The sequence below is a fragment of the Aptenodytes patagonicus genome, chromosome 3, assembly GCF_965638725.1.
Source record: "Aptenodytes patagonicus chromosome 3, bAptPat1.pri.cur, whole genome shotgun sequence".
Classification (NCBI taxonomy): Eukaryota; Metazoa; Chordata; class Aves; order Sphenisciformes; family Spheniscidae; genus Aptenodytes; species Aptenodytes patagonicus.
Genome location: NC_134951.1, coordinates 98,633,331 through 98,646,092, shown reverse-complemented (window position 1 = coordinate 98,646,092; position 12,762 = coordinate 98,633,331). Strand labels below are relative to the sequence as shown.

The 12,762-nt window shown below is 43.7% G+C and overlaps 1 protein-coding gene across 2 annotated transcripts in view; it reads left to right on the top strand.

Moving 5' to 3' along the window:
- Positions 1–12,762, top strand: part of LRFN2 (leucine rich repeat and fibronectin type III domain containing 2) — a 174,931-nt gene that overhangs the window by 127,281 nt on the left and 34,888 nt on the right. For both annotated transcript variants that reach the window (XM_076334386.1, XM_076334385.1), the window contains one exon: positions 4,530–5,922. In XM_076334386.1, the coding sequence (XP_076190501.1) occupies positions 4,550–5,922 (1,373 nt within the window). In that variant the 5' untranslated portion in view covers positions 4,530–4,549. The remainder of the gene's footprint in view (positions 1–4,529; positions 5,923–12,762) is intronic.

Here is a 12,762-nt window from a genome sequence, read left to right as displayed (position 1 = left end):
TTGAAATACCGATGCTGGCAACAGATCACAAAGGTTAGAAATTTCCTCTGCAGACAACCAATATTTACATTAATACTTTCAAATGCATTCAATAACTGGAATGACAGCGCTCGCCAAGCCACTCTCCATCATTTATCAGCAGTCCTGGTTAACGGGGGAGGTCCCGGATGACTGGAGGCTTGCCAGTATGACGCCCATCCACAAGAAGGGCCGGAAGGAGGATCCGGGGAACTACAGGCCTGTCAGCCTGACCTCGGTGCCGGGGAAGATTATGGAGCGGTTCATCTTGAGGGCGCTCACAAGGCATGAGCGGGACAACCAGGGGATCCGGCCTAGCCAGCACGGATTCATGAAAGGCAGGTCCTGCTTGACCAACCTGATCTCCTTCTATGACCAGGTGACCCGCCTAGTGGATGAGGGAAAGGCTGTGGATGTGGTCTACCTGGACTTCAGCAAGGCCTTTGACACTGTCTCCCACAGCATTCTCCTAGAGAAGCTGGCGGCTCACGGCTTAGACAGGTGGACTCTGCGCTGGGTCAAAAACTGGCCGGACGGCCGGGCCCAGAGAGTTGTGGTGAATGGAGTTACATCCAGTTGGCGGCCGGTCACGAGCGGTGTTCCCCAGGGCTCAGTTTTGGGGCCGATCTTGTTCAATATCTTTATCGATGATCTGGATGAGGGGATCGAGTGCACTCTCAGTAGGTTTGCAGACGACACCAAGCTGGGCGGGAGTGTTGACCTGCTCGAGGGTAGGAAGGCTCTGCAGAGGGACCTGGACAGGCTGGATCGCTGGGCCCAGGCCAATTGTGTGAGGTTCAACAAGGCCAAGTGCCGGGTCCTGCACTTTGGCCACAACAACCCCATGCAGCGCTACAGGCTTGGGGAAGAGTGGCTGGAAAGCTGCCCAGCAGAGAAGGACCTGGGGGTGTTGGTCGACAGCCGGCTGAACATGAGCCAGCAGTGTGCCCAGGCAGCCAAGAAGGCCAATGGCATCCTGGCCTGTATCAGAAATAGTGTGGCCAGCAGGAGTAGGGAAGTGATCGTGCCCCTGTCCTTGGCACTGGTGAGGCCGCACCTCAAATACTGTGTTCAGTTTTGGGCCCCTCACTACAAGAAGGACGTTGAGGTGCTGGAGCGTGTCCAGAGAAGGGCAACGAAGCTGGTGAAGGGTCTGGAGAACAAGTCTTATGAGGAGCGGCTGAGGGAACTGGGACTGTTCAGCCTGGAGAAAAGGAGGCTGAGGGGAGACCTCATCGCTCTCTACAACTACCTGAAAGGAGGTTGTAGCCAGGTGGGTGTTGGTCTCTTCTCCCAAGTAACAAGCGATAAGACAAGAGGAAATGGCCTCAAGTTGCTCCAGGGGAGGTTTAGATTGGACGTGAGGAAAAATTTCTTTACTGAAAGAGTGGTTAAACATTGGAACAGGCTGCCCAGGGAAGTGGTTGAGTCCCCATCCCTGGAGGTATTTAAAAGACGTGTAGATGAGGCGCTTAGGGACATGGTTTAGTGGGCATGGTGGTGTTGGGTTGACGGTTGGACTCGATGATCTGAGAGGTCTTTTCCAGCCTTAATGATTCTATGATTCTATGATTCTATGACAGCAGCCATGATATTTCCATCCTAGCACGGTTGTTACTACTTGTCCTCCTGCTGGTAAAAGCACATATTGTGCTCACTGTGTCTTTTTCATGCACACATGCAAGCGCACACAGGCAGATGATGCACTTTCAAGCCATCCACAGATGGTTTCCCCATCAGGATTTACTTTGCCATTTAAATCTCCTGCTTCACAGCCTCCTCTTGGTGTTGCAGTCCCTATTTTCTGTAATTAACTTCTGTTCCTCCCCCCATTTTTTTTTACAAACGCTTTTCACTCTGATGCTTAGAGTCAACCATCTCCCCAAAGCACTGTGATATTTAACAGCATCCGGAAAAAATGTGGTTAGAGAATTGGGACACTTAAAGGAGACACTGCTGTCGTAAGTGTGCATTCACGTTTTTGAATAGATATTCAGAGGGTGGGAATATAGATGAGGGAGAAGCTATGAAGGGGCTTATTACTAATTAACTGTATCTATTTCTCCCCCTTTTAAACTGCTTTTTGTTTATCATTTCAGCTGGTAGGGTAATGCACTAAATTAAAGCTGCAGAACACAATTATAATTAAGATTCAAAAAGCCAATTGCCTGTTAGTAAACTACCAATTGATAATAATGTAAGGGATATTTATAGCTCTTTGCTAAGTATGCCACAGATTTGCATCAATAACATACTTTCTAATCTCCAAACATTTTATTCAGGAGCCTTTTATTTACTATTGAAGGTAAGATTACTCTTCTCAAGCCATCCTTTCTAAAAGTATCTCACTTTCATCTTGTTTGCAGAGTTCAGCAAACACAGATGCTTCAATCCTTTCCTCTCCTATGAAATAGTAATAATGGTATATAATTACTAACATCACATCATGTAGAAAACCTTGCCATAAAGAACATACTATACATAGTTCAGCACTCATAACATCTTGCATTTCTACAGCTCCTTCCTTCTGAGTCATCTCACATATTCTATAGAGGGGAAACCAAACCACCTTACAGAGGAGAAGAATCATCCACCTTTGAGCAGAGCCCCAAACATGGGGCCCTTGTTTTCATTCCTTTCACAGGGAGGTGGAGCAAGACCTGTTTAAAGAGTTAAAAAAAAATAACTGATGTGGTAGATTTTGTTTTGTGTTTGGTGTGTGTTACTGGGGGATTAATAACTAACCTTTAAGATTTCTTTTAATTATTATAAAACATCTGCGCAACTGTCATTTCATCTGTGTGATGAAGTGTAAATAATTGCAATGTGACTTTTTTGTGAAATATGTTTCTTGCATCATATGTTTACTAAAGTTTGATTGGCCTCGTAGTACTAATTATTGGAGTCATTATGAGACACCGTGTATTATCCCATCATGTGTACAGCTGTAAGAGAACCAGCTTAGGCACAGGTGACTGTCTGTCATCCACTGCGTAGGCACTGGAGGGGCAACTGATGAAGCGTGAGGGTGTCTCATCTCTTATTGTGCCATGACTGCTCTTGAAACGCAGGTGCCAAAACCTGCTAAGCATATGAGCACCTGCATGATTGAGAAGGGTTATGGTGTATACCAAGGACCGAGGACAATGATGCAAAGTTACATGGTGGGGTGATGTAGGTTAAATTGAGGCAAAATGGCCACATTGGAAATTATAGCCTGAACTGTGCCTGTAGCTACTGCCACAAGTGAGGGGTTTGGAGACTAGGGCACACCATCTTGGAGAAAAAGCCTGGGAGATCCCTCACAAAAATACAGCTCTTTGTCAACCTGCTCCTTTCCTCAAAGGGACAATGAGGGTTAGAAATGAATGATCTGCCCATTCCTTGACCCTCCTTGATGGCAGGGCCTGGGCAAGGGAGAAACAGAAAGAAAACAATTTTACCTATATCCTGCATGTGTGGGAAGAATGTCAGCAAACCTATGTAAGAAGATATTCCCAAACGTGAAGCAGAGTTGCAACTTTTCCCAGCCACAATTTGCCCGCCGAGTCAGCCTGTAAAAAAATTTTGTTTATTCTTCAAAGACACACACCTTACAGCTCAAGCTGGAAAAGCACGTGAGAGCTGAAAAAAAAAAAAAGAGATAATGGTGCAAAGAGAAATAGGCAGGATGCAAGGGAGGATCGTGGATGCAGATGAGAACCCCAGTGTCACTACAACAGAAAGGATTGCGGCATGTGAGCACGGGGGCATCAGGAAGCTTACCAGGAACCTAAGGTAGCACAGGGTTCCCCTGCATCTCTTCTCTTTGGGGCTAGATGAAGTCATCCTTCCCATAGGTTGGCTGAGCGCAGGGTGAATCCAGGTGATGATTATGCAAGTGATTTCTGCTTCTTATGCTGCCTATCATGAATTTTATTATGGGTGGGCAAGTGAACTGAGTTGCTGCAGGACTGGCCAGATAATTACATGGTCATTACTAACCATGTTACTGAAGGGTAAATATGCAGTTATTTTTGTCCATAAAATCAGCTCTTTCAACCCTAAGACTAATTCCACATTATTATGCAGCAGTATGTAATTACTATAAGACAGCTTCTACCGTCAAAGAAGGAGGCACTATTCAAAATGGAATCTTTCAGGGTTTTAAGTAAGCCATGCAATCTGACAGCAGGATTTGTCCTCTACCACCTACCCAATAAAAATTGTAAAACTGTAATGAGAAAATTGGTAGTCACAAGACCCTATTACCAGGCGTAAGCTCTAACAATTCCTATCCCATTCAGATTTAGAATGAAAAACACTTTTTTTTCAGAAAGAAATGCATTATGTGGGGAAATGTTGCTATAACACGTAACGTTCCCATCCTAGAATGTTGATCACTTTAGGTATGACTCCTGAGAGGAGGTACTGCGAAGTTTCTCTGGAGGTAGATGTTAGGTAAAACATAAGAGGAAAGTAGCTATATCATAACTGCTGATGTTCCTTGTAACTGTTTTCATTTCTTGCAGGTACTGTTGCGTGATTTACCATGGAAAAATTGCTCTGCAGCATCCTGGTGTTTGGAATGGCTGTCATGGTCAACGCTTGTCCCAAATATTGTGTCTGTCAGAACCTGTCTGAGTCACTGGGGACTTTGTGTCCCTCCAAGGGTCTCCTATTTGTACCGCTAGACATAGATCGAAGGACTGTTGAACTCCGACTTGGGGGCAACTTTATTATTAATATCAGCCGACAGGATTTTGCCAATATGTCTGGACTTGTTGACCTTACTTTGTCCAGAAACACCATCAGTTACATACAGCCCTACTCTTTCACTGACTTGGAGAGCCTTCGTTCTTTACATCTGGACAGCAACAGGCTGCCTGACATTGGAGAGGATATTTTGAGAGGCTTAATTAACCTTCAGCATTTGATTTTAAACAACAACCAGCTAAGCAGCATCTCTGATGAAGCCTTTGAGGATTTTTTGCTGACATTGGAAGACTTAGACCTTTCCTATAATAACCTCCGAAGCATTCCCTGGGAATCCATAAGGAAGATGATAAACTTGCACCAGCTCAGTTTGGATCATAATCTGATAGATTATATTACAGAGGGGACGTTTGCAGATCTTCAGAAATTGGCCAGATTGGATCTAACATCCAACAGACTCCAGAAGCTGCCCCCCGACCCTATATTTGCCAGATCTCAAGTAATTCCATTAGCCGTTACCCCATTTTCTCCACCTTTGTCTCTCAGTTTTGGGGGCAACCCGCTGCATTGCAACTGCGAGCTACTGTGGTTAAGGCGACTGGACAGAGATGACGATATGGAAACTTGTGCTTCTCCTCCTGGTCTAAAGGGAAGGTACTTCTGGTATGTACGGGAGGAAGAGTTTGTTTGTGAGCCTCCTCTTATTACACAGCATACTCACAAGTTGCTGGTTTTAGAAGGGCAAACTGCCACACTGAAATGCAAAGCCATTGGGGATCCCACCCCCATCATTCACTGGGTGGCCCCCGATGACCGTCTCATCGGGAACTCTTCAAGGACAGCTGTCTATGACAATGGCACCTTAGATATACTTATCACCACCTCCAAGGATTACGGGACTTTCACATGCATAGCAGCCAACGCTGCTGGAGAATCCACCGCAACGATTGAGCTCTCAATTGTTCAGCTCCCCCATCTCAGCAACGGCACAGGCAGAACAGCCCCACCGAAATCCAGGCTCTCGGACATCACCAGCTCCAGCAAGTCTAATCGAGGGGAAACAAAAGGCCCACCAGAAAGGGCTGTCCTGGTGTCAGATGTGACCACTACCTCAGCTTTGGTCAAGTGGACTGTGAGCAAGTCAGCCCCTCGGGTAAAAATGTATCAGCTGCAGTATAATTGCTCGGATGATGAAGTCCTGATCTACAGGTAAATCCAATTGCTGTTTTGTCCTCTGATGGTGGCAGGGGGAGGAGAGCAGGATATGAAGTCCTTTACTCTTAGGTCATTGATTTGACTTTGAACTGAGGTAGCACTGCCACTACCACCAGTAACATTAGCGGTGTCTGATAAACTTGCGTTGTGTCTGTCAGTTTATCTGTTGGTCTGTTCATCACTTTTCTGTCTAAGTCATACATTACAAATCTCTGTAGTATTCATTCTCTAACAACAGCTCTTACCAATAAAATTTCCAATTTAGGAAAAAATAGTACTGCAGTTGGTAGCCTCCTTACTAGGCTTAACTAAGAAAGAAAAACTTGACAGGCTAGAAGTCAGAAGTTTCCCTTTCCACCTCCTGTAGGTGGGACTGAAACATACTACTGAGAGAGGAAGCAATGTGGGAGGAAGTTTGTGCTGTCTACCCATAACACAGACTCTAATTATTCTGCGATTCAAGATTCGAGGTTGTTAGCAAGAGATTTTTCACCTATATGAAAGAGATTGTTTCTTACTTTATTAACATCTGTTTTACACAACTGTAATGGCTGACAACTTTGGAGCATTTAATGTTTTGTACCATATTAAATGCAAGAAGAGATAGAGATAGTTTCAAAAGCAAGCCCTGAATGTTCATTACGCTCCTCCAGTTTCACAACTCCTCCAACTTTTAATGATGTAAAAAAAGTCGCTCATGCAGTGATCCTAACCATGAAAAAGAAAGAAGCAATAAATTTTAGGGATTAAAAATGGGTAGGAAACTGCTTAACAGAACAGGAAACAGTGTTACTGCTTTTTCCCCTCTATCTTGGAAGAATGATTTATGTAGTATGTTTATGCTAATGATGAATACCTAGAAACCACCCTTTCCTGCCTTTTTATTGCAGAGGCAGCAATATCAGATATCGGAAGCATTGAGCCGAAGTCTGTCTTTGGATACATGTGAGCTACCAGCAGAAGTTAGAATCTCAGGGCAAAGTAGAAACAAACACATAAACTCATATAGCTTTACAAGCATCCTGAAGCCAGTGAAGAAAAATTGGATCTGGTAGAGGAATAATGAGATTTGGGTTTTGACTATAATTTGAGAGCAATCTCTGGCCAAAACATAGTCAAAAGCCATTGATTTCCTCAGTAGGCTCGGGGTTACTGTCTGCTGGCCTGCAAACTACTCTGTCCTTCTCCTACTGCCTGCAGTGAGAGCTGAGGCACCAGTCAAGTCATGGTACTCATCCTCTAAATACCAGAACAGTCCTTGCTATTTTCTTCTTTACCACAGTATAGTTTTCATTAACCTGAGAAAGTCAAAATGTGATGTAGTAAATGCTCATGTGATGTTTTTCACTCACCCTTCTCCTACAATGAAATCTAATTTTAAAGTTGTTTTCAGAACTGAATGCTTAGTTGGCATGGACACAATTTTGTGCCGTAAATACTTATATCTCAGTCAGTTGTAGAACAGAAATAATAAAGTGATTTATTTAACTGTTCCAAACTTAGCCACTCTTTGCCAAAAGAAGAAATATTGACAAGCAAGTCCAAAGAACATTTTTTTAAAAGACTATTTATTCAAATACCGAAAAAAATCTGAGGAAATTCAGTCCTGTTAACTTCCATTCCTCAATTATAAAAATATTTTGAAATAATCAAATCAATAAACAGGTGCAAATTACTTGCCTTGTTCTGGCTAATGTACTGTGGAACTGGTGTGTTGGCTTTGGGACTTGCAACTATGTGGAGTTAAGTAGAATGAAAGGATAAGATAAAACTAAGTAATGATAGAGTAATAGGAATAGAATGAAAGAAAGTATGCTATTGACAGTTTTTCCTAAGGCAAAGCTTTTGGCAAAAAACCTTAACAGTATTTAAGATCTTGAGCCCAGTGGAAGTCTGAAAAAATACTCTGAAGGATCTGTATAGTCATATGACACCATATAGTGAATTTGGTCCAGTGAACAGGAACATCCCTGCAACCAGAAAGAGACATTACTGGAGGTTGTCAGGTGTTGGAAGTGATTGGATGTGTTGATTTGCTGAGGAGGAGGATGGCCAGGGTAAATAAAACAAATTATGCAGAAGCGAAGACATGCAATCTAGTAGCTGGAGGAGTGAGAATCGGGTGGCGTGGGCAGAAATGAGAGAAAGAAGCCATCTTGCCAGCCTGGTCTGGAGGAACAAGTGGCTGTCAAGGTGTCAGGCAACTCTAAATTCTTACCCTGTCCTCACTGCTGCCTCTCAGTGAGGTTTGGACCCTTTGTTGCTTTACTTGGTTGTGGCTCAGTTTTCCAGAAGCACAGTGAGGACAGTGCTATTTCCATAAATCTCCCATCGGGGCTTTTTGAGGATTCATTGATGATGCATAGCTCTTTTCATTCACAGCTCTCAAAAGCACTTCACCAAAGAAAACAAATTTTATTTTTCTACATTTTGCACCGGGGAAAAATGAAGCATAGGAAGATGAAGTGAACTGTCCAGCTTCTGAGAGTTAATCAGTGGCCCTAATAATATCAAAACCAGCTCTTATGACTTTCAGCCAGGGAACTACTCAGTCCCTTAGAGTTAATTAACTAAAGCTGTTTTGCTTTAATTGGTCAGATGCATGTCACTGCAATAAGCGTGTAGAAAAACCTAAGGGAAAAGGATTTCTACAGTGCTCTGCTCTATAAAATGCTGTGTATGCGCTAAATGGGATGAGATACTGCTTAGCTGCTAAAATGATGGGCACTTAATATACGTTAAGATACGTCGGTATGCCAGGACTCAGGCACACTGTCTGTGCTCAGCTTGAAGGAATCCTGCCTCGCTAGTAAGAAATGTTGTATGCACAAAAGACAAAAGGTTTCCTGCTTTCTGTGCTAAGAATTTTTCATGAACATTGTACTCATAGTGAAAGAGTGAAAGAAGTTGTTCTTCCCTCCCCGTTGATATTAACATCTCTCCTGATCATTACTGAGGACACCAGTCCCATTCTTGCTTGCATCCCAGCTGTGGTCTTCCACTTGCAAGAGCTGCAGATGGTGCAGAGGGGACCGCGATGGGGTGCAGTGGCGCCATGAAAATTCAAAGGTGTGGGAGATAGTGGCAAGTGTTGTCTGTTGGGCCTCCTGATTTCACTGGGCTGAAATAGTATCAGAATCTGAAGTTTGGCTCTGGATACACCAGTGCCATTATAATGAGGATTAGCAGGAGGAGCACTGTTTGTTTCCCCCATCTGACCTTCCCTTGTAATTGCTGTCTCAGGGCCATTGCTGAAGCTAGCAGCAGGTTTTTATCTCTTTCAGTGGATTCAGGATGCATGTTTCTGATACTGATCTAATGAGCACGGTCCTGGATCAGCACTTTTCCACACGGCTTCCCAGAGTGAGAAGGAGAAGCTGGAGGGAGGGAGTGATAGCTTGTGCAAATGTCTCAAAGAGGCAGCTTGGTCAATGTCAACTTGCGAAGACAATGACTGCCCCTAACATTGGCACCAAATCAATAACCTGAGGCTGCTCAGAGGTGACATGCTATATTACCTTTTCCACATCATTGGCAGAAGGAAATGTTCCTTCTTTAATGGAGCGTGCACTTAACTCTTAGTGGTATCTCAGAGCTTCCTTTTTGTGCCTTGATCTGTGCTCATATTGAAAAAGATCCTACAACAGGGGCCTGTGCTGGAGTCCTGTGTCACACACAGGTGAACACCCTTGCTTTACTGATCTATGTGTGCTCCCAATGAGCAATTTCTCTCTCTGACTTGTCCTTGCACTGTTTTTAGTAATCCTGCTGTCAAAATAATGATATTGTTTCACCTGGAACAGAACCAGGATTCCTCTCTTTCTAGGCAGTGAGAGGAAAGCTTGTTTTGCCTTTTTTTTTTTTTTTAATTTTATTTGCTTTTCTTGTTTTGTATTTTTTCCCTTTTCTGATTTATGTTGCTTATTCATTCTAACTTTTCTTTCCTCTTCACTCTCCTTAACTGTCCAATTTATCTTTGTGCGATTCAAACCCGTGCTACCCTGGATGGAGAAAATGGAGATTGTTGCTAACATTATGAAGCCACATCATGGCCAGCAGGTGCCACAGAGAGAAGATAATAAATTGCTATCTATATCTTCTGTTCATATACACAGATTATGAGAGCAGGCCCTTTTAAAGTGGAAATTAAAATTTCTCTGAGAACTGCAAGAAATTTTTTAAACTATTGTCACATAATAAGGTTCCTTGGCTGGCACATGTAGCCATGGTTCATGCTGCTCAGATCCAGCAAACTGGATATACATGGGCACTGATGGGATGCACCCACGAGTGCTGAGGGATCTGGTTTGGTGTCAGGGCGAGGCCATTAACTTTGAATAATCATGGCACTTGGGAAAGATACCTGAGGACTGGAGGAAACCAAATATCACTCCTATCTTCAAAGCAGACAAGAAAGAGGACCCAGGGAACTACAGGCCTGTCAGCCTCACCTCAATCCCTGGGAAAGTGATGGAGCAACTAATCCTGGGAACCATTTCCAGGAATGTGATGGACAAGAAGGTGATTGGGATTCATTAGCATGGATTCACAAAGTCATGCTTGACAAACCTGATAACCTTTTACAATGAAATAACTAGGTTGGTAGGCAAGGCAAGAGCAGTAGATATCTACCTTGACTTCCCTAAGGCTTTTGACACTCTCTCTCTCATAAGATCCTTGTAGAGAAGCTGATGAAGTATGGGCTGGATCAGCAGTGAGGTGGATTTAAAACTAGCCAAATGGCTGAGCCAGGAGGGTTGTGATCAGTGGCATGAAGTCTAGTTGGAGACCAGTAACTAGCAGTATACTGAAAGAATCAATACTGGTCCACAACCTATTTAACATCCAATCCTATTTAATAACTTCATTAATGACCTGTATGATGGGGCAGAGTGTACCCTCAGCAATTTTGCTGATGACACAAAACTGCTAGGAGTGGCTGATAGACCAGTGTCATGCTGTCATCCAGAGGTACCTCGACAGCCTGGAGAAATGGGCTGAGAGGAATCCCATGATTCAGCAAAAGGAAATCCCAAGTCCTGCCCCTAAGGAGGAATAATCCCATGCACCAGATATGCTGGGGCCACCTGGCTAGAAAGCTTTGCAGAAAAGGACCTGGGGGTCCTGGTGGACATGAGATTGAAAATGAGCCAGCAATGTGCCCTTGCCATAGAGAAGGCTAATGGTATCCTGGGCTGCATTAGGAGAAGAGTTGACAGAAGATTGAGGAAAGTGATCCTTCCCCTCTACTCAGCACTGGTGAGGCCACACCTGGAGTACTGTGTCCAATTCTGGCTCCTCAGTACAAGAGAGAGATGGGTGTACTGGAGAGAGTCCAGCAAAGAGCCACTAAGATGATCAAGGAACTGGAGCACCTCACATATGAGGAAAGGCTGGGAGACCTGTGACTGTTCATCCTGGAGAAGGGAAAGCTCAGGGGGGAACTCACCAATGTGTACAAATATCTGAAGGGAGGGTGTAAGAAGACAGAGTCAGGCTTCTTTCAGTGGTGCCCAGTGCCAGGACAAGAGGCACTATCTGAAGGTGCACAGGAGGTTCCATGTGAGCATCAGGAAATACTTTTTTACTGTGATGGTGACTAAGCACTGGCACAGGTGGCCCAGAGAGGTGGTGGAGTCTCCATTCTTGGAGACATTCAAAAGCTATCTGGACATGGTCCTGGGCAACGGGGTCTAGGTGGCCCTGCTTGAGCGGGAGGGTTGGACGAAATGACATCCAGAGGTTCTTTATAAGCTCAACCATTCTGTGATTCTGTAATCATGAGTGTCACTCAGGTGGGCACTTCCTTTGACACTGTGAGCTGATCACTGAAGAAAAGTTATCTGTAGCTGTTCTTTTAGAAAACTACAGTACAATTTGCAAAGGCTAGAGCAAAGTGATTTTGGGTATGCTTAGACAGTTATGCGGGTTTTAATGCAGCAGCTTTTCCATTCTTTCATCCTTTTCTGTAATAAATCACCCCTAAACACACACCAATGACAGTAAATGTGTATTGTACCCATCACTTTTAGCCAAGACCAGAAGTTTGTTACAAAATGCACAACTGAAAATCACTTCTTATTTGAAGGAAAATCATGCAGGAAGAGTAACCAATGTCGAACAGAGAAAGGGATGGAAGAAGACCAGAGGTCTGCAAAGCAATGTCCATCCTTAGACTCAGGATTAAAGGAGCAAACACTAGGAGACCTGTTCTATCATAGAAATCCTACCTGCTCCTGGGAAAGTTAAGAGTAAATTTTTCTCAGTCTAGACTCTCCTTTCAAAAGTGTTTTAGTCGTTTAAGAGCATCAGACTCATGATCAGAGCAACTTAGGCACTAGCATACTTAATTCATTTGAATAAGGGATTGAACTGAAATATAAAAATCTGGAAAATAATATCTTTGGGCCTCAGTTTCCCATCTGTAACCTGGGGTGACAGCACTGCCTTGCCTCATAGGGATAAACACATTAGAAAATATTGTGGAACCAGGAGCCCACATAAGTGACTAGGGAGACTGTTGCTTTGAAGTCATTGTGTGGTCTGCAGCAACAGGGGTAGTCATGAATGATTAAGATGGAGCATTACATAACTGCAACACTTGAATTCAAGTAAGGTATCTGGGGACAGAGATTGTGTCTTTTTTATGTGTAGAGCACCCTACATGATATGGGACCAAATCTCAGTTTTGGCCATCGGGCATTGGTGTAATATATAAATTCACCACTATTTCAAAAGATGAATAAATTTGCAAGTGTTTTGTTGAACTTCCCAGGTCGTACTGAGCCTGCTGGCTGTGTTTTGAATTAAAGCAATGATGCAGCCACTTAAAAA